Here is a 27,551-nt window from a genome sequence, read left to right on the forward strand (position 1 = left end):
TCATGTTTATTATTCATGTAAAACAAAGAGAAAAAAGCCCATTACAATGCCCACCCTCCTCCAAAGAGTAACCACTAAACTGACTTTCAATAATCATTTCCTGGGGCACTTGGGTGGCTCAGTGGGTTAGGGCCCCTGCCTTCAGCTCAGGTCGTGGTCCCAGGGTCCTGGGATCGAGCCCCGCATCGGGCTCTCCACTCTGGGGAGCCTGCTTCCTCCTCTCTCTCTGCCTGCCTCTTTGCCTACTTGTGATCTCTGTCAAATAAATAAATAAAATCTCAAAAAAAAAAAAAAATCATTTCCTTATTTCCTCTTTAGTTTTATCATCCTAGTGAACATTCCTAAACACTAGTTTTGACTTAATTAAGTTTCGGGGGGCACCTGGGGGGCTCAGTCAGTTAAGCATGGGACTCTTGATCTCAGCTCAGGTCTTAATCTCAGGGTCGTGAGTTCAAGCCCCCAGTTGGGCTCCACACTGGGCATGGAGCCTGCTTAGAAAAAATAAGTATTTGAAACCTCTTAATCTATAGATATCCCTCCATTTTTTTGTCTTATAACTTATTTGCCAAAGAACCAGAATGTTGTGTTACATACAGTTTTCCACTTTCTGGATTTTGCTGACTGCACTCTTTCGGTATAAATTGACACAATCCTCTGTCTTTCCTACTGAGGACCTAGAGAGGGTTCATCATCAGATTCAGGTGTTCTTTTTTCCTTTCTGGCATCATAGGCGATGCAGAGTTTTTTATAAAAACACATAAAATGGGGGCTCCTGGGTGGCTCAGTCAGTTAAGTGTCTGCCTTTGGCTCAGGTCATGATCTCAGGGTCCTGGGATCGGGATCGAGATCGAGCCCCAGTCAGGATCCCTGCTCAACGGGGGTCTGCTTCTCCCTCTGCCCTTCCCCCATGCTTGTCCTTGCCTGCTCACTCCCTGCTCAATCTCTCTCTTGTGTTCTCTCTCAAATAAATAAATAAAATCTTTAAAAAAAAGAAACACATAAAATGTCTGGTTGTCTCCCTTTTTTTCACACTGCTGCTTTTAATACAATAAATGTAATTTCCCATCTATAAAACAATACGGCAATTACGGGTCAAGAGCCCTAAACAAAATTTTTTTTAATTTTAATTAATTTATTTTTATTAACATATAATGTATTATTTGTTTCAGGGGCACATGGCGGTGATTCATCAGGCTTACACAATTCACAGCACTCACCATAGCACACAGCCTCTCCAATGCCCATCACCCAGCTATCCCATCCCTCCCACCCCCTCTTAGAGCACCCTCAGTTTGTTTCCTGAGATTAAGAGTCTCTTATGGTTTGTACAAAAATTCTATCATGACCCAGTGAATTCTACCTCTTAGCAATCTAAAGAACATAAGATATGGGAAACCCCTTATACAAAATTTTCCACAACAATGTTTTTCATTAAAGTCAGAAATTGAAAATAGGGCACCTGGGTGGCTAGGTCATTAAGCGTCTGCCTTCAGCTCAGGTCATGATCCCAGGGTCCTGGAATCGAGCCCCACATCAGGCTCCCTGCTCAGCAGGAGACCTACTTCTCCCTCTCCCACTCCCCCTGCTTTGTTCCCTCTCTTGCTGTGTGTGTCTCTCTCCCTCTGCCAAATAAATAAATAAAATCTTAATAAAAAAAAAAAAAGAAATTGAAAGTAACTAAAATGTCCAATGGGAAGCAGACTGAAAAAATTACAGTACGTTTAAAATGAGTTATAAAGATGACATATATGTAGTTACATGGGAAAATATATCTATAATATACTAAGGAAAAAAGGCAGAACACAAAATCTATGTTTAAAATTGTTTTTGGAAGACTGGTGCAAATGAAAATGAAAAAACATATATTCACTATGATTATAAAAAATCAGACACAAAGAAAAGCAGACATACATAGTTAAGAAATATCAGAATGAAAGATGAAGGAAACTTCCTTCAATGAAGGAAAAGGCAAAATGCCAAAAAGCTGGCAGTAGTAGTGTTCGGGCAGTAGATTACAGCAAATTTTCTTTTATGTTATACATTTCCTGTGTTTCTCGCTTTTAGTAAAAACACTTTAAAATTTTTTTACCCAGGACTTAAATACACCAGTATGTAAACTACATGTACCCCTGACTTCTCTTCCTTTATCCTTTGTGTTACTACCATGCCTGAGACCATGGTGAGAGAATGAATCTCGTAACTGTGTTGCTCACGTTTTCGCTTTGGTTGCTGCAGTTATTGTAGGGTGAAGACATTTTTATACTGAGGTCCTACAATGAGTAAAACAACTCTCCTGAGTGAGGAAGGGTCTTCCCTGAGCCACCTAAGGTGACAAAAGGTACCAATGTTCAGGGTCATTGACTGGAGCTCAACAGATGTCTACCTACCAGAACCCAGTAAAAGTTGAAGGCTACAAATGTCTCAAGCACTGGAGTAGGACTTGAGTAAAAGAGCCTTGGATAGCTCTGCAAAGTTCAAAGGAAGAAAAGCATTTGAGATTCTCTGGGGAGGGCAGGGTAAGCCATTAGACAGCAGAGACAGGTAAAGTCATACGCAGAACTGCGCACACGTTGAAGTCACTTACCTCCTGCTTCAAGTCCCTCTTCTTGTTCTTCTTCCTCATCGCCCTCGTTTTTGTAATAAGACTCCCAACCTGACATATTGTTTACTGCTCACCAGGTGAAAGAAAGTTATGATCAGTAAGAAGCAAATTTAACCCTTAAAAATATCGACTCCTAGGCTCCTATGAGATCCGCCCTGAAGTCTCAAGGTTACTGGTGAGGAATGTGGATGCTGGATCCTGCTGCCTCCAGAGCTCTCAGTAACTGAGATGTACTAGTATACGGCCGGAGGCATCATTCCAGCGGCAGCCTCACCTCCGCTATCCCTCAGGGCCGCTTCAGGGCTGGTAGCGGCCCTCCGACTGACTGGGGTGCTGGGGCAGCCCAACCTGAAGGTCCCGTCTGGCCTCCAGCACCATCTGGACCCAGGGAATTCCTGCTCCGGGGTAATAGATACTCTAGCGGACCCACTGTGCTCATCCCGCCCCCAAATTTCCCCCAACTCCTGGGCCAGCCACGCGGAGCGAGAGGGCCTCACTGCAGGCTGGCCTCAAGGCCAGGTGCCGCCTCCCACGGAGGAGGGGACGGGAACCAGAATCTGTCTCTACCCCGCGGGTCTGCACACTTCGTGCTGACGCTGCCTCGCGGGGAGGCTAGAGGGGCGCGCAAGACTAAGTGAGCGAAGCACGTTGAGGCCAGCCCCGGCCGGAAAGCAAGGGACAAAGCGAAAAGCCCGAACTGCCTACCTTAGAAACAACGAAGCGATCAATTTGGACAAAAGGCGGGGCGCCACGCTCGCAAGGGCTCCAGTTCGCGCTCCCAATCAACGCCCGTTACGTCATCACGCATAGCGCGCACATTCCTCCTCAAGTTGACACGCCCACTTCCCCCACCCGCTTTCCACTAAGGTCTCGAACGAATCCAAGCCCGTGAGCGAAAGCCCCGCCCCCTTCCGCGAAACCCCGCCCCTCGCCGTCCGTCGGGACGGTAGCACATGCGCAAGAGTGCGTCTCCGCCCCCGCCCCCGCCCCCTCTTCCGCGCGGACCCTGCCCGTCCCGGCTCTGTCACCTCACAGTAGTCGTTGCCGGTGGCGGGCGCGGGGGCGCGTGTAGCGCAGGGCCGCCTTTCCCCCGCCCCTCAGGCCGGGCCTGGGCTCGGTCCCCCCCGCTCCCTCCGCTCCCCTCCCCCGTCGGGTACGGGAAGGTCCAAGCCGCTGCCGGGTGCCTGAGGGACTTCGTGGCAGCCGCCGCCACGGGTCCCGATGGAGCCGCCGAATCTCTATCCGGTGAAGCTCTACGTGTACGACCTGTCCAAGGGCCTGGCCCGGCGGCTCAGCCCCATCATGCTGGGTGAGGGGGCTGGGGGCGGGCAAGAGGGTGCCGGGACGGCCGGCAGAGGTAGGGAGGCCTGGACCACGGCTCGTGGTGGGGACGCGGGGCCCAGAGGATGCAGGAAAGCGCGAGTGGAGAAGGGAGAGGTCTGAGGTTCGGGCCCCTGGAGCGCCACTTTCCCGACTTCGCGTTTGAATCCAGGAGGAAGGGATGGAGGAGAGTCACGCCCTCCCGCTGCCCCCTGCGAGCCGTGGGGTGAGCCGGCGCTGCAGCCCGGCGGCTCCCCTGCCCCACTTCGGGAGCCCTTTACACTCCTTCTTCCACCGAGTGTAGGGGAGATGAGGATGCCTACTGCGCGGTGCCCCTCGTGGTGGAGGGGACACTGCGGAGATCCCCGGTGGCCCTTAGAGAGCCTTCCCTCCGTGCCAGAAGGACACTCTGCAGTCTCTGGGGTAGATGGGAGTAGGAAGCTAGAGCCGCCCGGGGACCCAGCCATGGCTCCCAGGTGGAGGTGAAGTCAGGTCCGCTACTGGAGCCCGAATTCGAGTGACAGTGCGGTCTTCTCAGCAGTTTTTAAGTTAATTGCTTTTGTCCAGATGGTTAGAAAGCAATTCTAGGGGAGGACTGGATACTGTTGTGTCAGTAAGGGTTAGTAAAGGACGTATTTCAGGTGTGCTCCATTAAACTACTTACCGACCAGAAGAGAACATCAGCCCTAGTTCGCCACATGTCAAACCTCATTATAACCCAAATACCGAAAGGTCTCCTCTAACATAGGAGTTGTCGCGTTTGTGATTGCAGTTGATTCTGGGCGGGGAAGGATTCCAGGAATTGAAAAATTGAACAGCTTTGGCAGCATCCATTTGAATGGCTAGTTTTTCCTTACTTTTATGGACTCGTTAGAGAGTGTTTTAGTTCATCTTGGTAAGGCAAGAGGGCCGAAGTCAAGTAACAAGACTACTTGGGAGGCATCTTTTCAATGACCTTGAGTTTCTGGGGTATCATAGTGAGTTGTGCTTAATCCCTTAACCCTGGGCCAGTGAATGGTTACTGATGGTTGGCTTTACCTCAGAATCACCTGGGATGCTTGTTAAAAATACAGATCACTTCACTTTCAACAAGTTTTGTTCAATGGAAGTAGAGGAAAACAAAAGTTGGAACAGTTCTTTAAATATTCGGTGTGTTTAAAACAAAGGATTTATACATGCTCCTGTAGACAGGTAATCATCTGGAAGAATATACAAGAAATTGAAATAGTGGTAACTTATGGGAAGGGGAACTTGATGCCAGAGGACAGGAATAGAAGGGAGACTTCACTGTAAACTTTTTGTACCTTTCAAATTGTGTACTGCAACATATATTTATTCAAAATAAGCGAAGTTTTAAATTTATGGATTCTAGAGCCTCGTTACACAGGTACTAAATAAGAATCTTCTGGAATTTTGATCCAAAAATCTGCATTTTTAATAAGCTCTTCAGATAATTGTTATGTAGCCAGGCCATTGTTGGCTAGAAGTTTGGGCCCAGATCACCAGTTGTTAAAATGACTAAGGCAAAGTTGAAAGCAAAACTTACAAAGTCATGGAGGAAGGTGCTAATCACTAACAGATTACATCAGTCAAGTTCCAACTAAACTTCTTGGAACGGAGCCATTATTTGGTTTCTTTGGTCATAGCTATAAATGCCCTTAGGGAATCACTGCTATGTGATTCATTCAATAGTTTTTTTTTTTTTTTTTTAAGATTTTGTTTATTTGACAGACAGAGATCACAAGTAGAGAGGCCGGCAGAGAGAGAGAGAGGGAAGCAGGCTTCCTGCCGAGCAGAGAGCCCGATGTGGGACTCCATCCCAGGACCCTGAGATCACGACCTGAGCCGAAGGCAGCGGCTTAACCCACTGAGCCACCCAGGCGCCCAATAGATTGTTTTTTGAGTGCCTGCTAGGTGCTAGTCCATGTGTTAAGCTTAACTGAGGACAATATATTGAGCAAAATGTTCACTGCCATCTTGGAGCTGCTCACCGGGGATGTTGTAAGTGTTAGGCCATGCAAGAAGAAAACAGGGTGCTGAGATTGAAAGTAACAAGAGAAACCAGACTTTAAGGGTATCAGAAGGAGTGACTTAAGTTGGGAAGTCAAGGATCAAGTAGTAGTCACAGGAGGGTGGTGAGGGAGTTCTAGTGTTCTAGGCATGAGGAAGATCAATCTGCCAAGGCTGGGAGGTAGGATAGAGCCTGGCCTTGTCCTGGAACTGAAAGAAGGCCTTTGTGGAGTATCATGGGTGAAGGGAAAACTGCCCTAACTGAAGGGGGAGGGCCAGACAGGCCCCCTCCCCCTCCTTTTTTTAATAGATGAGAAATCTTAGAAGGATCACAGGCAAAAATGGGAACTTCACCAGTTTGGCACATCTGCCCGCAATGGTATTTCTGAGAACATCACCTTGCCTGCAAATTTAATTCTCTCTTCTCTATCCCTTTTCTCCCATATTGCTTTTATGGCTTTTGCAAAAGTAATGAAAGGATTATCAAAGCTAATAATCACTACTTTCTAGAGTTGGAAACTTTTGGAAAATGGGCATTGCCTTACTGGTTCACCCTGTCCAAACATCACCAACCTTAAAGTGGGGTATGTCCCAGTGTATTGATTTCCCATTCCCAAATATATTTGAACCTTTAAAAAGTCCACTTGTTTCCTGATTTTTGCTATATGACTTCCAGAAGCATATTAATAGCTTGCATTTGTTGAGAACTTCCCATGAGCCACACACTTTTTTTCTGAGTACTTTGTGTGTGTTACAATCCTCACCATAGTTTTATGAGGTAGGTCCTGTGATTACTTCCATTTTTCATTTGAGGAACCTGAGACATAAGGCGTAAAGAGACTTGCCCCCACACCCCTTGCCAAAAAAGAAACTAGTCCCTGCTCACACAGCTGGTACGTGGCAGGGCTAGGTTATAAACACAAGCATTCTGACTTTCAGGGCTCGTGTTGGCAATCATTTTGTTATATCCCCTCTACTGTGGAACGTGTCCCTTTATAATTTTTCAAGTTTGTAAAAGCATCTTTGGTCAAGTGTTTCAAATTTGGATGAGAAAAGGATCTGTGTTCAGTGTTTCTGTGCCATTCATAATTATGGATTTATGATCATTACTCATCATACTCATTTTGCCATATTAAATTAGTGTGGCCTCATCAGTTGTACCTTATTCTTGTTATGATGGTTCCTCATTAAAAGACGCCATCTAGGGGTACCTGGGTGGCTGCCTCCAGCTCAAGGCATGATCCCAGAGTCCTGGGATGGAGCCCAGGGTACCTGCTTCCCCCTCTCCCTTTGCCTGCCGCTCTGCCTACTTGTGCGTGTGCTGTCTGTCTGTCTCTCTCTCTGTGTCGAATAAATAAATAAATAAATAAAATCTTTAAAAAAAAAAAAAGACCCCTCTAGCTCTATTATAGTCATGACTGGACTGGAGAAAGCCTAGTGTAATTCCCTTCTCCTCCACTGTAGACGCCACAGTTATATCCCATCCAGTGTCCAGTCTCTTAGAATAATTGCTTCACATGAAGGTATTTCTGGTCGACTGTCCTTCATGAAATGGTCCCAGATTTATCCTTAGCGTTCTAATAGACAGCTGATTACACCTCTTTTTCGTAATATACCATTTGCCCAAGATAATTAGCTATAATAATTATCCTTTAACTTCCTCCTCTTGATAATTTTGGCTGTTCTTTAAATTTCATGACCTTTTTCAGTGCTAAAGGACATAGAGACAAATGCAAAGGTGCTTGGGGTTTTTTTTTTTTTCCAATTGTGATAAGAATATATTTGTTGATTGTTTTCTAATCTAAAGTTTTGTGTGCATGCACGTATCTCAGGGTTATGTTTATTTTTTCTTTTTTTTTTTTAAGATTTTATTTATTTATTTGAGAGAGAGAGAGTGAGAGAGAGCATGAGCGAGGAGAAGGTCAGAGAGCGAAGCAGACTCCCCATGGAGCTGGGAGCCTGATGCGGGACTCGATCCCGGGACTCCGGGATCATGACCTGAGCCGAAGGCAGTCGTCCAACCAACTGAGCCACCCAGGCGTCCCATATTTTTTATTTTTTTCCAGAAGCCTATCTCAAAATTGTTCTCAGGTTTAAAGACAGAAGGATATAGAACATATTCATTTCTTGGCAGAATGCAATCTAATGAATATTTGAGATTTTACTTTAGACCTAGTTCTTTGCTTAATTCTGTAATACAAATAGTAATGAAGTAAAAAACATGAATTCTGAGGGGTGCCTGGGTGGCTCAGTCAGTTGAGCATCTGCATTTGGCTCAGGTCTTAATCCTCGGGTCCTGGGGCTCCCTGCTCAAGGGACAGTCTGCCTCTTCCTCTCTTTCTGACCCTCCCCCAGCTCCTGCTCTCACTTGCCTGTATGTGCCCCCCCTCAAATGAATAAATAAAAACTTTTTTTTTAAAGAGTTTGTTTATTTGACAGGGATCACAAGTAGGCAGTTGGGGGGAAGGTAAACCAAGCTCCCCTCTGAGTAGAGAACCTGACATGGGGCTCGATCCCAGGACCCTGAGATCATGACCTGAGTTATAGGCAGAGGCTTAACCCACTGAGCCACCCAGGCACCCCCTGTTCAGCACATCTTTGCTCTTCAAAAGCTATGCTGCCTGCCATAACACTTCCTCTTGGCCTGGCTAACTTCTGCTCATCCTTGAGGTCTCAACTAACATGTCTCTTTCTCTAGGAAAACTTCCCTGACCCCTACCCCACAAATCTTGGTCACATGTCCCCAGTATGTGCTCATAACATCCTATGCTCCACTTTAATCGCATTCATCATTCTATTTCATAATTTTTTTCTTTTTTCTTTTTTTAAAGATTTTATTTATTTATTTGGCAGAGAGAGATCACAAGTAGGCAGAGAGGCAGGCAGGCAGAGAGAGGAGGAAGCAGGCTCCCCGCCGAGCAGAGAGCCCGACGCGGGACTCGATCCCAGAACCCTGGGATCATGAACCGAGGCGAAGGCAGCGGCCTAACCCACTGAGCCACCCAGGCGCCCCTAATTGTTTTCTTTTTTAGAGAGCGAGCACTTGCAAGCAGGGTGGGGTGGTGGCAGGGCGGTGGTTTTGGGGTGGGGGGATCTTAAACAGGCTCCATACTCAGCACGAAGCCCAACATGGAGCTCAATCTCTTGACCCCGAGATAATGACCTGAGCCGAAATCAAGCCAGCTGCTGGGGCACCTGGGTGGCTCAGTCGGTAAGCATCTACCATCTACCCAGGGGTCCTGGGATCAAGCCCTGCATTGGGCTCCTTGCTCTGCAGGGAGCCTGCTTCTCTCTCTCCCTCTGCCTGCCGCACTCTCTACTTGTGCTCTCTATCTCTCTGTCAGATTAAAAAAAAAAAAAATTCAGATGCTTCACTGGCTAAACCACCCAAGCACCCCTGTAATTGCTTATTTCCTCATCAGCGTTCACACACCCCAAGAACTGGACTGGAAGCTCCACTGGGGGCAAGAACTCTATGGATTTATCCAGAGTCTAGCACCGTGACCGGTGTTCAGTAAATATAGCCTAGCTGAATGGCGGAATGTTGCAGACTTACCTCAAAGCATTGCTACAAGGCCTGACTAATGAAAACAAGCAAGAGTTAAAGGGAACTCTCTCAGTACTGAGGAAAAGAACTCCTAAGTCATTTATTTTATATGAGGAAAGAATCCTGTACTGACTCCAAGGAATCCTAGCATTGGAATATCAAGTAGTTTTTTTTTTTTTTTTTTTTTTAGATTTTATTTATTTATTTGACAGAGAGAGATCACAAGCAGGCAGAGAGGCAGGCAGAGAGAGAGAGAGAAGGAAGCAGGCTCCTGGCTGAGCAGAGAGCCCGATGCGGGGCTCGATTCCAGGACCCTGGGATCATGACCTGAGCCGAAGGCAGCGGCTTAACCCACTGAGCCACCCAGGCGCCCCGGAATATCAAGTAGTTTTAAACCTACTTTTTTTTTTTTTAATTAAAATACCCTCTCAGTTTTTTGGGGTGCCTTTGGGTGGCTCAGTGGGTTAAGCCTCTGCCTTCGACTCAGGTCCTGATCTCAGGGTCCTGGGTTCGAACCCCATCTGACTCTGTGCTCAGCAGGGAGCCTGCTTCCCACCCCCCGCCTGCCTCTCTGCCTACTTGTGATCTTCCTCTGTGTCAAATAAATAAAATCTTAAAAATAAATAAATAAAGTAAAATAAAATACCCTCTCAGTTTTTAACAATGCACTGCATTTGATTTTGTGATAACCTTTCTCTGCCTAAAGGAAGGGAAAGCCCTCCTGCCAATAGCCTTTTATTTTTCTTTACAATATTGGCACAGAGGCCCACTTATGTTATACAAATGTTTCCTTTTACCTCTTTCCCACCTAGATTCAATATTTATCCAGTGGCCCCAGAGAAGAGCAAGCTGATTTTGTAAATTACATTAACCCCTTCACGTGGCTGGTAATCTGGCAGGTGCTGAGGCAACTAGCAGATTAAAGCATTGCCAGTTGGGCGCCTGGCTGGCTCAGGTCATGATCTCAGGGTCCTGGGATCGAGTCCCACATCGGGCTCTCTGCTCAGCAGGGGGCCTGCTTCCCTGCCTCTCTGCCTACTTGTAATCTCTCTGTCAAATAAATAAGTAAAATCTTTTAAAAAAAAAAAAAAAGAAAGAAAACATTGCCAGTTAAGGGCGCCTGGCTGGCTTAGTGGGAGGAGCGTGCCACTCATTCTCAGGGTTGTGAGTTCGAGCCCCACACTGGGTGCAGAGTACTAAAAATAAGTAAATAAACCTAAAAAATGTTTTAATATAAAAAAAGCATTGCCAATTAAAACCACTATCAAGGGGTGCCTGGCTGGCTCAGTAGGAGGAGCATGTGGCTCTTGATCTTGGGGTTGTGAGTTCAAGCCCTACATTTGGTGTAGAGATTACTTAAAAATAAAATCTTAGGGGCGCCTGGGTGGCTCAGCGGGTTAAAGCCTCTGCCTTTGGCTCAGGGCATGATCCCAGGGTCCTGGGATTGAGCCCCACGTTGGGCTCTCTGCTCTGCGGGAGCCTGCTTCCTCCTCTCTCTCTTTGCCTGCCTCTCTGCCTACTTGTGATTTCTCTCTGTCAAATAAATAAAATATTTAAAAAAAAATTTTTTTAGGGGTGCCTGGGTGGCTCAGTGGGTTAAGCCTCTGCCTTCGGCTCAGATCATGATCTCAGGGTCCTGGGATCGAGCCCCGCATCGGGCTCTCTGCTTGGCAGGGAGCCTGTTTCCCCCTCTCTCTCTGCCTGCCTCTCTGCCTACTTGTGATCTCTCTCTCTATCTCTGTCAAATAAATAAATAAAATCTTTTAAAAAAATTTTTTTAATAATAAAAAATAAAATCTTAAAAATAAATAAATACACTATCAATAACGCTGCATGTTAACTGGAATTAAAACAAAATAAATAAAAACACTATCATTAGAGGAATATGGGAGGTGAGCTAGGGCTGCATTCGATTTACACCGGTGACCTAATGCTACTTGCACAGAGCCCGTGCTGCCCCATCACCAAACAGACATTTGCTGAACACCAGCAGGATTCCAGGGGCTGATCTCGAGCCTGTCCTGCAATCAGCGTGTATGTCTATGTGCCACCCGTGCCAGGATGCAGTATTTTCTCCTTGGCTTTTGTATCCTAACTCACCTCTTTCACAGTCAGTGGAATGCTGACTAATGCAGACCTCACTCTGCATTCTTTGTTACTCTTGATGGAAACAGGACTGATATCCCTGCCTTCCATTTGTTTTCATGTGCATACTTCATAGCCCTTGAAATCCGTGCCCTAGATGTTCCAGCAAGCTTGGAGACATGCAGGCATCTGACCCACCCACTCTTGGGCCTGCTGACGAAATCCTAATGGGAAAATAATCTGCTTCTGTAGTGTGCTAATATCCACTGAGCCTAATTCATGTTCCAAAATGGCCCTGTGACCTAATTCAGTCTCAAATCACCACCTCCTACTCACTCCCGCCCCAGTGTGGTCAACAAAAAAAAATTTTTTTTAAGATTTTATGTATTTAAATAAAAAATCTTAAAAAAAAAAAAGATTTTATGTATTTATTTGACAGAGATCACAAGTAGGCAGAGACACAGGCAGAGAGAGGAGGAAGCAGGCTCCCTGCTGAGCAGAGGACCCTGGGATCATGACCCAAGCCGGAGGCAGAGGTTTAACCCACTGAGCCACCCAGGCGCCCCTGGCCCACAAAATTTTTAAAAATCAGTTTAGTTCCACTTTGCAATGGCTGTCACTTGACAGAGGAGACCATGGCCCTTGTTCTTTTCCTCCCAAGAACAGGCTGCTGAGCAACTGCCCTTATGTTTCTCCCTGAACTGCTCCAACGAGTACATTGGCGTATCGTGGTTTCTCCTCCTCGCTTTTATGCCAGACAAACCATGCCTCTTTATTTACCTGTTTGTAAAATGATGTTAATAAATATTTGCCCTACTCCAGTGCATAAGGATGTCGTAAGAATAAGGATAACTGAGAGTAAGGATGAGAAAGGATGTACGTCTGCGGGAGCTGCCTTTGAGGACGCTTGTCCTAAGTGTGTGACCAGGGCCATGTGGCCTCCAGTCTGTTTCTCAGCCACCTCTGTGGGATTTCAGCTCAGTTTGGATAAGGGCAGAGCCTGCCCCACAGTCTAGGGAGCTACCTCAGAAACCCCAGCCTGAATCCCTCTGTCCGTTTGGGCTTTGTGGGCCAAAGTAGCAGGTCTTTTAGTGAAAAGCACACTGGTCTCCTAACTGAAGAAGAGACAGAACTCTGCTACCTTTTCTTTCCTTGTTACTGCATTTAGCCTGGCAACACTAACAGGGAATGAAATGTTTGTATTGAAAATAGATACAGTATTTCATGTTAATTGCTTACATACTGAAACCTCTTCTTAGATTTTACTACCAATCCTAAGGTAAAATTTATCGTGCTTGCTTCGGCAGCACATATACTAAGGTAAAATTTATCTTTTGGAGGTCTTTACCTTTCTCCCCAAGGCCGTTGTACCTAGTATAGTCTCCATGTATCAAAATTCTGGGTACCATACACTGTGATGCTGTATTTTATTTTATTGTTTCAAGAGGAGAGGAGGAGTGGGGGTAGAGAGAGATCTTAAGAGACTCTCCGCTGAGGACAGAGCCGTTGCAGGGCCCAGTCTCAGGACCCTGAGATCAGGCCCTGAGCTGAAATCAAGAGTTGGACGCTTAACCCACTGAGCCACCCAGGTGCCCCTACAGTTCTCTTACAAGATGTAGATGTCTTTTTAAAAAACATGGATCCAGGGGCACCTGGATGGCTCAGTGAGTTCAAGTCTCTGCCTTTGGCTTGGGTAATGATCCCAGGGTCCCGGGATCAAGCCCCTCATCTGGGCGGGGTAAGTCTGCTCAGCAGGGAGCCTGCTTCCCTCTCTCTCTCTGCCTGCCTCTCTGCCTACTTGTGATCTCTGTCTGTCAAATAAATAAATAAAATCTTTAAAAACAAGAAATAAAAATAAAAACATGGATCTAATCGAGGCACTCTACAGCCTAACAACCACAAATGCCCCCACAGTGTAGGGCAGCCTTCTGTCCGGGCTTACCCTACTTTGCTGGTGCCCCTGCTAGCCGCTTTCTCTCCTGTCCCCATGTCCGCACTTTTTTCTCTAACCTGTCTTTATCACAACTGTGCATTTGCACATATTCCCTCCGGCAGAAAGGTCCACTCCTGCCCGTACTTGTTCCCTGGTTGAATTGCTGCTTATAAAGTTTCCTTATCTTTATTATATATAACATCTTATTTTTAGCACCCTGTAATTATACCACTCTGTAATGAGAGCCTATCAACATTGTATTTTACTTAGTTATGTGTGTGTCTCTCTTTCCATTTGTCTTTGGGCTCCTTACAGGCAGGAGAGTGATCTGTTCATATTTTCATTTCCATACCTAACATCATTTATGCCATATGGAGGTATAGAATACATCTGGATTGAATATTCAGATGGATGGTGTTGTCAAGTTTTGCTCTGTCCTTTCCTGAAGGATTTCACCTCACATATGCTCAATGAAGAAATGGATAATAGTCTTTTTATACCATTGTTCTGTTGTCTCTGTATGTGAGACAAAGAAATTAAAAAGGCAAAGTTGGGGCACCTGGGTGGCTCAGTGGGTTAAAGCCTCTGCCTTTGACTCAGGTCATGATCCCAGGGTCCTGGGATCGAGTCCCGAGTTGGTCTCTCTGCTCAGTGGGAAGGCTGCCTCTCCTTCTCTCTCTCTGCCTACCTTTCTGCCTGCTTGTGATCTCTGCCTGTCAAATAAATAAGTAAAATCTTTTTCTTTTTTAAAGATTTTATTTATTTGAGAGAGAGAGATCACAAGTAGGCAGAGAGGCAGGCAGAGAGAGAGAGGGGAGGAAGCAGGCTCCCTGCAGAGCAGAGAGCCTGATGTGGGGCTCAATCCCAGGATCCTGGGATCATGACCTGAGCTGAAGGCAGAGGCTTTAACCCACTGAGCCACCCAGGCGCCCCTAAATAAATAAAATCTTTAAAAATAAATAAAGTTTAAAAAGTAAAAATAAAAAGGCGAAGTTGAATTTACCCTGAAAGGGAAAAAAAAGAAGACACAAAATTGGGGGACATCTGTACCAGTGTTTTTTATCTTGCATTCTAGTTAACACGACATACCTGTATCAGGACCTAAGGACCTTATTGGAGGAGAACTGCATTCCTAGAAAGTCTCCCAAGAGGTTTTTAATAGGTTATTCTGGGTGTGTTTGTTTTTAAGATTATTTATTTCAGAGAGGGAGGGAGTTTTGTTTTGTTTTGTTTTGTTTTGCCTCAAGAGAGAGAAATTCTTCCCCCTTTTTTTTTTTAAGATTTTATGTACTTAGTTGACAGAGAGGGAACACAAGCAGAGAGAGAGAGAGGGAGAAGCAGGCTTCCGGCAGAGCAGAGAGCCCGTTGTGGGTGTCAATCCCATGACCCTGGGATCATGACCCAAGCATAAGGCAGATACCTAACGACTGAGCCACCCAGGCGCTCCCACCCAAAGATTGATTGACTGATTGATTGATTGATTTTGAGAGAGACAGCCAGAGAGGGAACACAAGCAGCGGGGGAGTGGAGAGGAAGAAGCAGGCTTCCCGCTGAGCAGGGAACCAGATGTGGGGCTCCATCCCAGGACCCTGGGACCATGACCTGAGCCAAAGGCAGAGGCTTAAGGACTGACTCACCCAGGTGCCCCAAGGGAGAGAAAGTCTTAAGCAGACCCTGCACTCAGTGCAGAACTCAATCCTATGACCCTGAGATCATGACCTGAGCTGAAACCAAGAGTCAGACACTTAACCGACTGCGTCACCCAGGTACCCCCTGGGTTACTCTGGGTTTGGGTGATGTTCTGAATTTACTCAGGCTGAGAGGACATTTAGTCTGATCCCAAAGTGGCTAAATCTCTTCTTTTCTCCACAGGGAAACAACTGGAAGGCATCTGGTAAGTTGGGTGGGACTCTACATGGATTGGCTAGTTTCTGAAACAAAGCGGTACCTGTGCGGTTCAGGTCTCTGTAGCTTCCAGCTTGAAACCGAGCACTCCCTGCCATCAAACTTCTGACTTCTAAAGCAGTGGTGGTTCTCAGCCAGGGGTAATCTTGTGCCCTGACTCTCACCCCAGGGACATTTGGCAGTGTCTAGAGATATTTTTGATGGGTGGGTGGAGGCCGGAGTTGCTGCTGTAAACATCCTACCATGCATAGGACAGCCATTACAACAAAGAATTATCCAGAATTATCCAAAAAATGGCAGTGGTGCTGAGGTTGAGAAACCCTGCTCCAAAGAAAGGCAGGATGATGTGCCCACCCGCCCAACCAAGGCTTTCTAACTACAGAAGTCTCAAGGGCCCCACATGTCTGTCTTGAAACTCGTCCACTTTGGTGCCTCTGTCCTTGATCCTTCCCTGTCAGACAAGATGGTCGCTGGGTTCTCAGTTCCATGAAGGAGGAAACCGTAGGTCAGCTAACGGTTTCTCAGTGTCAGGGTGAATCCAGGGCCTGCCCTCTGCTGACATCATCTATAGCAGCGGTTCTCCAGGAGGACAGTTCTTCTCCCAAGAACAATCCAGACGAGAGTCTGGAGACAGGTTTGGTTGTCACAGCTGGTGGGGGCGGGGTGCTCCTGGCGTCCAGTGGGGGGAGGTCAGGATGCTGCTAAACTTCCTAGAATACACAGGACAGCCCCCCAGTCAAGAGTTCTCCAGCCCCAAATGTTAGTAGTGCCAAAGATGAGAGGATATTTATGCCTTTGGTTAGTTACATCAGGCTGTTGACCTTGTAAGTCCTATCCTTGGGCAGAAATTACTCTCCTTCCAGTGTGGTATTTGCTTTTTCCCAGACCAGTTTTAAGTTTTCTGGCTTACCGACTCACTTCTCTGCATTGCAGGCACACCTCCATAGTTGTGCACAAGGATGAGTTCTACTTCGGCGTTGGTGGTATCTCCAGCTGTCCCCCAGTGAGTGGCTTCCCTCACACCCTTCCCCCGTCTCAGGTCCCTGGGGTCCCCACTCTGTATGTCTGGCTTTTAGCCCAGTGGATGTTGGCCTGTGGCATAGTTCCTCGTAACTACCTTAAGACTCAAGCTCAAGAACACCCTTCCCTAGCTTCCTCTCTGCTCCCTTGGCATTTGGGGGTCCCTCTGGGTCCCACCGAGTGTGATACGGTAGATGAACCGTTCCTGAGTCTCTGCAGGGAGCTGTGTGTCAGCTCCTTGTGACCTGAGACTGTGTCTCGCCCTCTGTCCCCGTCACCAGCTCAGTGCCTAGCTCATAGTAGGAACTTAGCCAGTGTTCAGCTGAAGGATGAGGGCTCCGAGAGGTAAAATGTGTTGCCCCAAGTTATAGGGCCAGTAAGTAGCACCGGGGTATAAGTCAGGACTCTCTGCCTCTAAAGTCCATGCATCTTTCCGAGAAATTCCTCTCCGAGCTATCTAAGGGTTTTCACAGGAGGTAGTCAAGCAAAGACCAGGCAAGCATTCATCTTGGTACTCATAAATGGAAAAAGGCAATTTGATTTCTTCCTCCCGCCAGTTCGTCACCTTCTCTAACAAACCCTTCATGAAGCCCAGTTAATTCCACCTTGTAAATGTATCTTAAGTCAGTCTCTCTCTTCATCTCTTCCCCTGTTTCCAGAGCTTTCACCTTCGTCCATGCCACCCTCACAGCTAGCCTGGACCGCAGAAGTACCTCTGCTCCCCCTCCGTCAGGACTCCCCCCAGGGGGCGAAGTGATCTTTTCCAAAATGAAAATCTGATCATGGCATTCCCCTGTTTCTGTCAGAACTCCCCCTACTGCTCTTGGAATAAAACCCAGCAAGCTTAACCTGGCCTCCGGGCCCTCTCTGATCCGGTCTCGGTCTCCAGCTCTGCATGACCTTTTCAGGTGGTGCCTTTTCCCAATCCCCACCCCCACCCCCTTCTCATTTCTGGAACATTCCATGGACATTGGATCCTAAACTCTCACTTAGCTCTCACTAAGCTCTCACTCCTAAGCCCACCTCCCTGATCCTTCACCTGGTTCTGCCTCTCCGTCCTTCAAATCTGAGTTCAGTGTTAGTCTCTCAGGCAAATCTTCCCAAACCCATCCGACTGGAAAGGTCCCCTGTCGTACACACTGGTGGTGCTCTGTATTTTTCCAGTAAGACCCTTATTGCAGCTCATAATTATGCATTGGTTTATGGGATTTTTTTGGTCTGCCTTCCTGCTAGACTATAAGCTCCATGAGGGCAAGGATCTCATCTGTTTTGTCCCCATCATACCCCAAGTGCCTAGCGTAAGGCCAGCATCTAGTAAGTTCTCAATGCGTGTTTGTCATATGAGTGAATGATAGGGACTCAACTAGTGACCTTTTAGTCTCTTACAATTCTGAGACCATTATTCTTGGACCACCGTAGTTACCCTGCTCGCCACGCTTTCCCCCGTGCCTAGAACAATGTCATGCACACAGTAGGTGCTTAATAGCTGTTGCATGAATGAATGATCTTTTCTAGGAGCTCTGCTCAGGAGTCCTCTCCCTTACTTCCCCAGCCCCTTCCCAGCTCTGTCCTCCCCAGTGATCTGATGCTTCACCCTTGGCCGGTTTCCCCCTTGGCCTCAGTCTCTCCTTTGGTCTTCTGTGGCAGTCTGTTAACCCATGGCAGAGGGTTTTCTGTAGGCCTTCCATGGCCCATTAACTCCCTTGCCTGGGGAACCCTATCACCATTATTAGATTATCTTCACAGATCAAAATAGAACTGAGCTGTGAAAGTATTTGCCAGCCCACCAGATCTCTCAAGAGTCCTTCACATTTTCTGTCTTCCCAGAGATATCAAGTGTGTCACAAGAGAAAACTGGCCGTAGACACTTAAATGTAGGCCTAGAAAGATGGCCTGTCAAGTGCTAGCCATTTCTGATTATCCTGTTGTGCCCTTGGGATCAGGCATGTTGGAGACAAAGGGAGACTGCAGGTTCTGGATTTTTTTTTTTTTTTTTTGGATTTCTATTTTTTTAATCAACCAGATGAGTAGATAGCATAAAGGGTCTGGCCGTCCAGAGACTCGGCTTCCCCAGGCCCCGCCAGAAACCAGCAGCCCAGCTTCTTAGCCACATGGCCAGCATGTGGCAGTGGAGCATTGACGGGAAGCTCTTAAACCATTGCAGCCTGATCCGATAGGATATAACACTCTTCGTCTGCCCTGGGTGCTCTGAAAGTTAAACGTCTTTGGAACAGAGCGTTGGTGGCCTTCCATGGGAAGCCACATGAAAAAAATTCAGTGGAGATAGTGACTTAATGACTTTCTTTGGGTTGGCTCTTTTAGGGAGGGACATTGCTTGGGCCCCCAGACTCTGTGGTTGATGTGGGGAGCACGGAAGTCACAGAAGAACTCTTTCAGGAGTACCTCTCCTCCCTGAGGGAGTCTCTGTTCCGGTGAGTGGAGACACGGGCGGTGGTTAGTCACTGTCTGTCCCCCGACTAGATAACAGGCCCTGGAGGACAGCCAGCAGCTCCCATCCTCTAGCGCACTCAGCACAAGGTCTGGCCCAGTATTGGCTGAATACGTTTGGAGAGAAGGCAGTTCTGCCCCCAGGGAGAGCTCAGCATTGCTCCAAGGCTCGTGGTCCGTCCGAGCCTACCTTCTGCCAGAACTCTGAGGGCAGGAAGGGCTATTTATTCCTCCGGACTCAAATCAGCAGCTGCTACTCACAGCCCATACTGGGCAAGTACCTTGTCCTGAAAAGTCAAAAACAGGGTTTGTGGAGGGGTTGGGATGATATGCAACCTTGAGTAGGTTCTCTCTTCAAGAAGCTTTAATCCACGGTTGTAAACGTTCAGCTGTAACCCTTGAGCTCTGCTTTGGTGAATACAAAGATTCTCCTGAAACAGTAGAGGAGCCATATATTTTTATTTCCATCTTCCCTTAAAAACTGGGGTCTTATAGTCCACGGCGGCAAATCCAGCAGCCCTCTGGAGTGTAAGAGAGAAGGAGAATCCCAGGGCACGTACTCAGCTGTGCTCGCCATGCCGTTACTTGGGTTGAGTTGTTGCACATACGTGCTCGCTGCCCCTCTGATCTGTTCTCCAAACCTTTCCCACAACGCACAGGAGAGAGTCCTACAATGTCTTTGAAAACAACTGTAACACCTTCACCAACGAAGTGGTGCAGTTCCTGACTGGGCGGAAGATCCCTTCTTACATCACCGACCTTCCCTCTGAAATTCTATCCACGTAAGTGGCCTCGGTCTCTGGCCCTGCCCTTGAAAGCCCTGTTCACGGCCCAGGCCCGTGCTCGGGTCTGGCCCACGTGTGCCCTCCCCGGCTCTCAGCAGAATCCTCCCATGGGAGGTGTGCCCCGTTGTGATGGCACCTGCCAGCAGGGGCCGCCACCATTCCCTCAGTCCCTGGTCCCCGCCTGTGCGACCTTCACCCTCCCTGGAGTTGGACCTGCTCTGCCCTGGCCGGAGTGCAACCACAGGACTTAGGAACCCGCTCGAATCAAGCTAGGGCACTGACACACCGTCCAGGCATCTGTCTGCCATGTTGCTCATGAGGCAGGCCCCTCCCCAGAAGCACATGAATATAAAACACTTTTACACGGACAAGCGAAGGATAGATCGGAGCATTAGTATGGGGGCTTACTCTGTAAATGTCATTTATTGGTCTTGCTTCCTCTGTACCGTGAGCTCTTTGAGGCCCTCAAAGACAACTTCCTCCTGGCCTCTGTAGCACCCAGTCAGCCCTCCCATCTGATGTAGCCGTCCCAGTCTCAAATGTCCCCTAAAAGGGCCCGCACACCCAAATCCATCATACCCTTCCCTGTCTTGGCTGTCGAATATGTTAAGGCAGCCTCTACCCACTCCAGGACCCTGTCCCACCTGCTGACTCTGACTCAGTTTCTCCTGAACTGGGGCCCTGTCCACCAGAGGTCCTGACAGGTTTAGCAGGCTCGGCCGGGTGAGGTGTTTTCCACACGTGGGTAGGAAACCCTCAGGAAAAACTCGCAGAGGAAACAGGGCTGCTGTGTCCTGGTGGGGAGAGCCCTCCCGGGCCTGGTCCTTCCTGCGTGTTCTTCAGTGGATGTGTTGAACCCCACAGACTTGCTAAAGGTCCGAGGTAGTAAGCGTTGCTAAGGAATCTGGGTTAGGGGGCCCTAAGCAAGTAGAAGCAGCTGGAATGTTCTTGCTGCTGTTATTTGATGCGCGGAGTTCCAGGACTTGTCTGGTTTAGGGCTGATATATCTTAGTTTCATCTGCTTATGCTCGAGAATGCTTCATTCCCTTCAAATCTGGACTTGATTTTCAAAAAGGGCACTGTCCACTGAAGAAAAAGAAGGCCAATAACTGAGATGTGTCGTGGTTCCCTGATTTAAGGTTGTAGGAATTTTGGAAAATCTCTCAGACTCCAGTATTGGCAATGTTCTGGTACAGAAAGGTCAGAAAGCTCTAGTTCCCTGTGTGTCGCCAGCTTTTTCAAGCCACCAAGCTAACCAGAATCTAGCAGTGGAGGTACTGAGATGGCAGCATCTCCTGAGGCGGGGACCCCAAGGGTAAAAGGGCAGAGCAGGCTATCCCGAGAGCCCCCCTGATGAACGTCACTTGCGGGGCAGGTGACAAAACTGAATGAGGTTGTGCTGTCCTTCTTCCTGGTTGGTGGCACCCCTGCCCCCGTGGGCGCAGCTGTGACGGCCTGCACCCAGCCCACCCCAGCCCCTGGGTCTCTTTTCTCCACAGGCCCTTCGGACAAGCCCTACGGACCTTCCTGGACCCCAGGATTCAGCCTCCTGAAGGGAGCCCTGTGGGCCCACCCAACGGCCAAAGCTAACAAGACTGCATGGGACCGCCCTGCCTCACAGGGGCTTTTCCTTTTTAAACAAAACAAACCCTACCAGATTTCTATTTTATAATTTTACATCAGAGCTAACAACCAGGGGACGGCTTTTTAAATTTCCCAGGGAAGGATGTCATCAGGCTGCATGTAGGACAATGCTGCTAAGAAACAGAACAAAATGCCATCCCTTCTAATAGTATTATACTAATTTATTAAGGCTGTCTTGTCTGTGAGTTCACTTCTGACGCTGCTTCCTGAGCGTCCTCCACACTGGAGAAAGGGAGGGGTTGGTTTCAGCAGAAGGCAGGAGGCACAGTTTGGGGGAGCCCCGACCTAGCACCTCTTTCCACAGACCGCCCGTGCTCTACCCAGGTTGTCACCACCTGGGAGACCCAGGTGAGTTTTACGACATCCGTGAAGCACCAGTTGCGACATCCCAGAAGCAGTGACTCTGGTTTTTAAATGAACCAAAGGACTAGGTGCACCTGAGACCAGTTTCAGGAAGACTGAGCCAACCCGAGTGAACTCTGTAGCCACAACCTCTCTCACCGTCCCTCCCTACTCCAAGCAAGGCCACAGGGCCAGGCCTGGAGCGACCAGAAGCCTCAGGATCGAGGGAGAGTGACAGCAAGTGTCGGGCCAGAGAGTACAGGATAAAGCCATTCTTCCTTCCACCTACCGATTGCCAATCCTCTGACATCAATTTCGGAGAACCTGCCTAGCTGCCCGCGGGCTGCTCTTCCTCGGCGTAGCTGGCCTGTCCCGGTGGAGGTTTGGGCTGGAGCGCCAGAGACCCAGGCCTTTTGTCTACAAGTAATAATGTAGGTTATTTGCAGTCACTATACCCCCCTCCAGTGCCCAAACCAATATGCAATATTCGGCTAGGGACCAAGGAGGAAGAATTCCCTGCTCTAGGAAACTATCCCTGATGTAGAAAGAATAATAATGCAGAATTAAGGTGGCAAGAAAATGGTGAATTGTTTCCAATAGAGATTTTTTTACATTATCCACAATGTGTTTTGAAGGCACATGTTATTTCCGTTGTCGTTAGGACTTGAAGGATGCATTGTTGAGAGCCTGCCTGGGCACCTTCCTAATGAGCCGTGGCAGGAGCTTATAGGGAGGAACAATCTGGACGTTTCTTCTCTGGAGAGGCTCTCCGATTCCTTTTTTTCACGTGCCTCTCTTAAGTTTGGGGGCAGTGAGTGTGGCAAAGGGATGTAGAACGGCCGGGTCCCTGAGTCCCAGCCCTGGCATCTGTGGGCTGCTCCCGCCACAGCTCCTGCCTCTCCTCACACTTGAATTATGTTCTCTTTCCTGGGGTCTGGCCCGTAGCAGGTGCCTTTGCTTTTCAGAAAGCTGCTACTCATCTCTGGCCTCATCCCCTCCCGTCTCTGCCATTAGTCCTAGCAGGTGGCACCATGGGGGTCTCAGCTAGCGGAAAAGATGGTTTTCTCCCTTCGTGTTGGTCTGTGACCTGACCAGGGGCACCTCCACAGTGACCAGCTTTGATGTCAAGGGTCATTTTGGAGAGCAGAAACCAGCAGAGACTGTACTTAATGTGGACCTACTGGCAGAATTGGGCTCATGGAGAATGGGTTTCAGGCTGGATTTCTCCCTCCCAGGAGGGCAGCTTGTTGGTGGAGGCCTTCGCCCTGCCTCCCGCCCAGTTTCTCTCCTGTTCCGGCTTGCCTCGCCTAGCCGTCTCGTCCAGGCTTCTGCTCCAGACCTCTCCCCCCAGAACTCTCAGCTCTATCCAGAGGGCACTGGGCACCACAGGCTTCACCCCCTTTTCCCCCATACCCAGGCTCAGCTGGCTTCACTCCTAATAGCAGTCACTCCAGGCCCAGGAGAAGTTAGCCAAAGTGCTACCCTGAGAGACTGAGTCGCTCGGTTCATTGAAAGCCCCCTCCATGCCCAGCAGCCATCTGTGCCAATGCCTGTGCCCTGGGGATTGTGGGGTCTTCTCAGAGCTCTCCATGAAGCCAAGCTCTCTCGCCTCATCCAAGTCCCCCTGTCACTCATTTTGGAAGCCTAGGCTCAGGCTACAACCCCTAACCCCATCCTCACATGTCTTGGTCAATCCCAGAACCCCAGGAGCGGGCTCATTGTGACCAGCTAGCTCCACATGGGTGTGCGAGGCAAGCAGAGCGAAAACTGAGCCATGTGTGTGATCGTATCATACGGCGGACCCCTCCGTTGAGGTCCGTTGGTTTAAAGGGACAGGGAAAGAGGACGGATGAGACCATCACCCCTCCCCAAAATAAAGCTGTACCTTTGAGATTCCTTTTCGCCCTTAAAGTCAAACTACTAATAACTGTCTCGTATGGAGGTGTTTGCTGGTTTCTTTGGTGTTTTTTCTAATGCAATAAACTCATTTCTGCCTGCTGCATTTGTGTAGTGTCTCAAGGTCATGGTATGCGTCCAACATAGCCAGGCTTCTGTCTGCCTCTGAGCTTAACCTTGCTGAGTCTGGATCGTCTGCCTTTGCTTGGTCGTAAGCCTTATGGATTAGAAGTGACGCTAGCAGGGAAGAACGCATGACTTTCATCATTGGTTTACAAAAATGGGGAAAAGGGGACGCCTGGGTGGCTCAGTTGGTTAAGCGGCTGCCTTCGGCTCAGGTCATGATCCCGGAGTCCGGGGATCTAGTCCCGCATCGGACTCCTTGCTCGGCCGAGCCGAGCCCACTTCTCCCTCTGCCTCTGCCTGCCTCTCTGCCTGTGCTTGCTCCCTCTCTCTCTCTGACAAATAAAAATTTTTTTTTAAATCTTAAAAAAAAAAAAATGGGGAAAAGGCCCAGAGAGAATATCACTTGCCCAGTGTCACCTTGTGACCCGTGGTAGAATAAGACTCAGAGCCCCGTCTGCTGGCCCCAGCTTCAGAGCTCTTCCCGAGGACATGCGCCATCAGAGGACATCTGACCTCACCGAGAAGTGTCCCTTCTGGTTTCATTTTGGCTATCGGCTGTGTCTGCGGCCCTAAGGATCTCTCCCCACCTTGCTACCGTGACCTCACTGAGCAAGTCGGGATGGGTGGAGAGCTCTCGGAGCGGTACTCGCCCACTTTGAGCGAGCACCTTCCACAGGCTGAGCCTGTGCTAGGTGCTTTAGCATGCGACAGACTTGAGATGTGGTTACGGGTCTCCTGTTACAGCTGGGGAGACAGGTGCGGAGAAAGGAAGTTACCCATGTGGCCCGTGGCTGAGCGCTGGAGTCTCGGTCCTGTGTTCTCACCGCCACACCCGTGAGACCTCACTGTTGAGGCGCTGAGTCTTTCCAGCACGCTAGCTGGAGGAGACGGTTCTGGCTCCCCAGAGGACACACGGTAGGTGGCTTTGGCTGGCCTTGTTTTCTCCCCCCACCCCCACCCCGTGGTGGCTGGCATGTTCAGAGGCAGGAGTCCTTAAGAGTGCCTGCTCCGAGATCACATAGCCCGAGCATATTTGAAGCCGCCCTGGGCTCTGGGCTGGGGGTATGGTGGTGAGCAGGACCAACAGGGCCCCTGCAGGGATTCTATTCTGGGGAGGTTGGGAGACAAAAAGGGGAGAGAAGTTTGGTCATGTGAGGTGGCACAGCCCTGGGGAGGAATTCAAACCAGGTGGCAGCAGAGTGCGTGAATGGGGGGAAGCCCTGTGACAAGGCGATGTATCAGCTGAGGCCTAACTGACAAAGGACAGATGTGACAGAACATTCCGGGCAGAGGGAGCAGCAAGTGTAAAGAACACTGGAAGGACTGAAGGAGACCGGAGTGGCTGGAGCCTGAGAGCCGAGGCGTGGTGGAAGGTGTGGAGGCCGGAGAGCCTGGTGGGTCAGATGGTGCCAGGCCCTGTGGGTCAGAAAATGACACGCTCGATTGCTGTGTTGAGAACAGACTGGGGGGTGGGGGGGCACCTGGGTGGCTCAGTGGGTTAAGCCTCTGCCTTCAGCTCAGCTCATGATCCCAGAGTTCTGGGATCAAGCCCCGCATCAGGCTCTCTGCTCAGCAGGGAGTCTTTGTCCCTTCCCCTCTCTCTGCCTGCCTCCCTGCCTACTTGTGATCTTTCTCTCTGTCAAATAAATAAAAAATTAAAAAAAAAAAAAAAAAAAAAGAACAGACTGGGGATGTGGTGGTGTGAGAGGCAGCAGAAAACCAGGGAGGGGGGTAGTGCAGGAGTCAGGGAAGAGGAGGTGTGTTGTGTATCAGCTGAGGGCCCGGAGAGAAGCCCCCACCCCCCGCCGCCGGTTCCGGGTGTTCAGAGCGCAGGGAGGAATGGGCCGCTCCAGAGACAGGAATGGTCAGAGCTTCGATGACTCCAGAGCCGGTCAGCCTCTTGCCCTGAGTCCATGAGCTTTGACGGAGCTACTCCAGCTTTGCTCTGGGGTGTGCTTAAAGTTCTAAATCTGTTTTTCCCAAAATGAATTTTGGTGGGGGGGGGGTTTACAAGATAATCTATATTTAGAAAATGTAAGCGACCAATGAAAGTACAAAGATGAGAGGAAAGAGTCATCAGAAATTCTGTCATCCTACGAGATACTGGATTTTGTGAACATTTCTGCCCAGGTTTCTGTGGGTTTGAGATCCTGCTCTGTGCTGCCTGCCTTTGTTCTCTCCCAGCATGTCGTGAGGACCTGTAAGGCCCTGGAAGGTAGGAGGAGAACCATCGAGAAGGGAGAGAGGGTGCCTGGTGGTGGTATTGGATAGAGGAAGCTCTAAGGAGTGGACATTCCAGCAAAGTTCCCCAAAGCTTGAGGGAACCAGTAGGTAAGAGTAGGCCACTCGTGGGGGCAGGACCTGCCCTGGCTTGGGAAGATGGTGTAGGAGGATGTCCACCCAGGCTGGCGGGACCATGAGACCCATGGTTCCTCAAGCTCAGAGGGGCTCTGAGAGGGCAGCAGAGAACCCAGGAGGGGTCTGGTACATCTCTGAATGTGAGCGCCTTGACCATGGAGCCGGGCTGCTTTGGAAGGGGGCAGGGGTTGTGGGACTGGTCCTGGTCTGAAGCGTTGCCTGGGAGCCCAGAGTCCCCTGCAGAGATCTCTGCTCCACAGACTCCCCCCCCCCGCCCCCCCCATGCCACCCCTGGAGAGAGCCCGTACAAGGTCACGCTGCAGGGAGAGAGATGGGCACCAGGTGGCCCCGTGGAGGAGCAGAGGGAGAAGAGAGAGAATCCCAAGCCGGCGCTACACCCAGCACAGACAGCGACACAGGCCTCGATCTCACAACCCCAAGACCATGAACTGAGCCAAAATCAGAGGTTGATGTTTAATTCACTGAGCCAACCAGGTACCCCATCAAGGCCCTTCTCAGACCCTGGGCCTCTCCAACCCCCATACCCTGCAGCAAGTACAGGGCCCTATCACTGCAAGCGCTTTCCAACCCCTCCTTCAGTTACAGTTTGCCGGATCGGGGCACCTCTCCCCACCTGTCCGCAGAGCTGTCCCTTACTCGGAGCTAAAGGCCCAGCTCCAGCGTTTCTTCTACAAAACCGTCCTGATTTTTCCCCACCCGAGAGTGGACTCTTCTCCGCTTCCTGGCGCACTCCCACTAGCCAGGGAACCCTCCAGGGGTAGGGCCTGGCTCTGATCACCTGGGAGCACCGTGTCCAGCACAGGACCTGGCAAAGAGCCAGCATCTCCTGGACAGCCGACATTCAAGGGGAAATCAGGTCTTAAAAAACCCTGGACTTGGATACAGACCTCTGACTCAAATAACCCTTAATGAAGGCCTCCCCCTCTCTGGGCCTCAGCTTCTTCTTCATTCATTCTTAGAATGAAGACTGTGGCTCAGTCTCTGCCACCCCTCCCGGTGGGGACTCCTCTCCCTGCGTCTGGTTCCAGAGATGAGGAGTGAATCGCCAAGTCCTCAGTCCCGGGGCTGGGCGCTGATCCAGGTGTGGGGGTAGGGGGGGCTGCTGCCCTTGCCCCCACCTCCAGGTGGGGCAGTGTCATCCCTGTCCCCACTGGCTTTGGCCCCAAGGGGGCCTGGTGCCAACCCAGCCACAGCCCTCCACCCCCTCCATAAACACCTCTGAGCATGCGCCCTTCCACTTGTTTAAATTCCATGCACTGTTTATTGTGAAAACAATGTAAGCCCAGCAGACATTTTGAAAGAGGGAGGGAAAAAGCCAACATCTACAATCTCCCCCAGCCTCCTGCTGCCCCTGAACTCAGAGGGAATTAGAACCAGCAACCAGCCCGGACTGTTCTTTGTAAAGCCTCTCATAGCGCAACTCCTTCCCTGTGCCCCTCATCTTCCTGACTGCTTGGGGGAGGCAGGCACTGTTGGCCCATTTGTAAATGAGGAACAGGCTCAGACAGA

At 49.3% G+C, this 27,551-nt stretch overlaps 2 protein-coding genes across 4 annotated transcripts in view; one reads left to right on the forward strand and one right to left on the reverse strand.

Annotated features, from left to right (window-relative positions):
- Positions 1-27,551, reverse strand: part of XRCC6 (X-ray repair cross complementing 6) — a 59,998-nt gene that overhangs the window by 32,094 nt on the left and 353 nt on the right. For 2 of the 3 annotated variants that reach the window (XM_044227394.1, XM_044227392.1), the window contains exons 1-2: positions 3,308-3,396; positions 2,585-2,668 (exon numbers count right to left, since the gene is read on the reverse strand). In XM_044227394.1, the coding sequence (XP_044083329.1) occupies positions 2,585-2,660 (76 nt within the window). In that variant the 5' untranslated portion in view covers positions 2,661-2,668; positions 3,308-3,396. Of the gene's footprint in view, positions 1-2,584; positions 2,669-3,307; positions 3,397-27,551 lie in introns of those variants that run through there. The other variant, XM_044227393.1, reaches the window with a different exon arrangement.
- On the forward strand, positions 3,621-23,643 carry DESI1 (desumoylating isopeptidase 1). Its single transcript, XM_044227396.1, has 6 exons — positions 3,621-3,911; positions 15,370-15,391; positions 16,336-16,405; positions 18,745-18,854; positions 19,530-19,652; positions 21,155-23,643. The coding sequence occupies exons 1-6, from the start codon at positions 3,824-3,826 to the stop codon at positions 21,243-21,245; spliced, it is 504 nt and encodes a 167-aa protein (XP_044083331.1). The 5' UTR covers positions 3,621-3,823; the 3' UTR covers positions 21,246-23,643.

This window comes from Neovison vison, chromosome 12 (assembly GCF_020171115.1).
Source record: "Neovison vison isolate M4711 chromosome 12, ASM_NN_V1, whole genome shotgun sequence".
Taxonomy (NCBI): domain Eukaryota; kingdom Metazoa; phylum Chordata; class Mammalia; order Carnivora; family Mustelidae; genus Neogale; species Neogale vison.

Bases quoted from the DNA above. Each gene is read 5' to 3' on its own strand.
- DESI1 (XM_044227396.1), top strand. From the start codon at position 3,824: ATGGAGCCGCCGAATCTCTATCCGGTGAAGCTCTACGTGTACGACCTG. The intron at 18,855-19,529 runs GTGAGTGGAGAC...CACAACGCACAG, and splicing joins CTGAGGGAGTCTCTGTTCCG to GAGAGAGTCCTACAATGTCT. The intron at 19,653-21,154 runs GTAAGTGGCCTC...TTTTCTCCACAG, and splicing joins CCCTCTGAAATTCTATCCAC to GCCCTTCGGACAAGCCCTAC.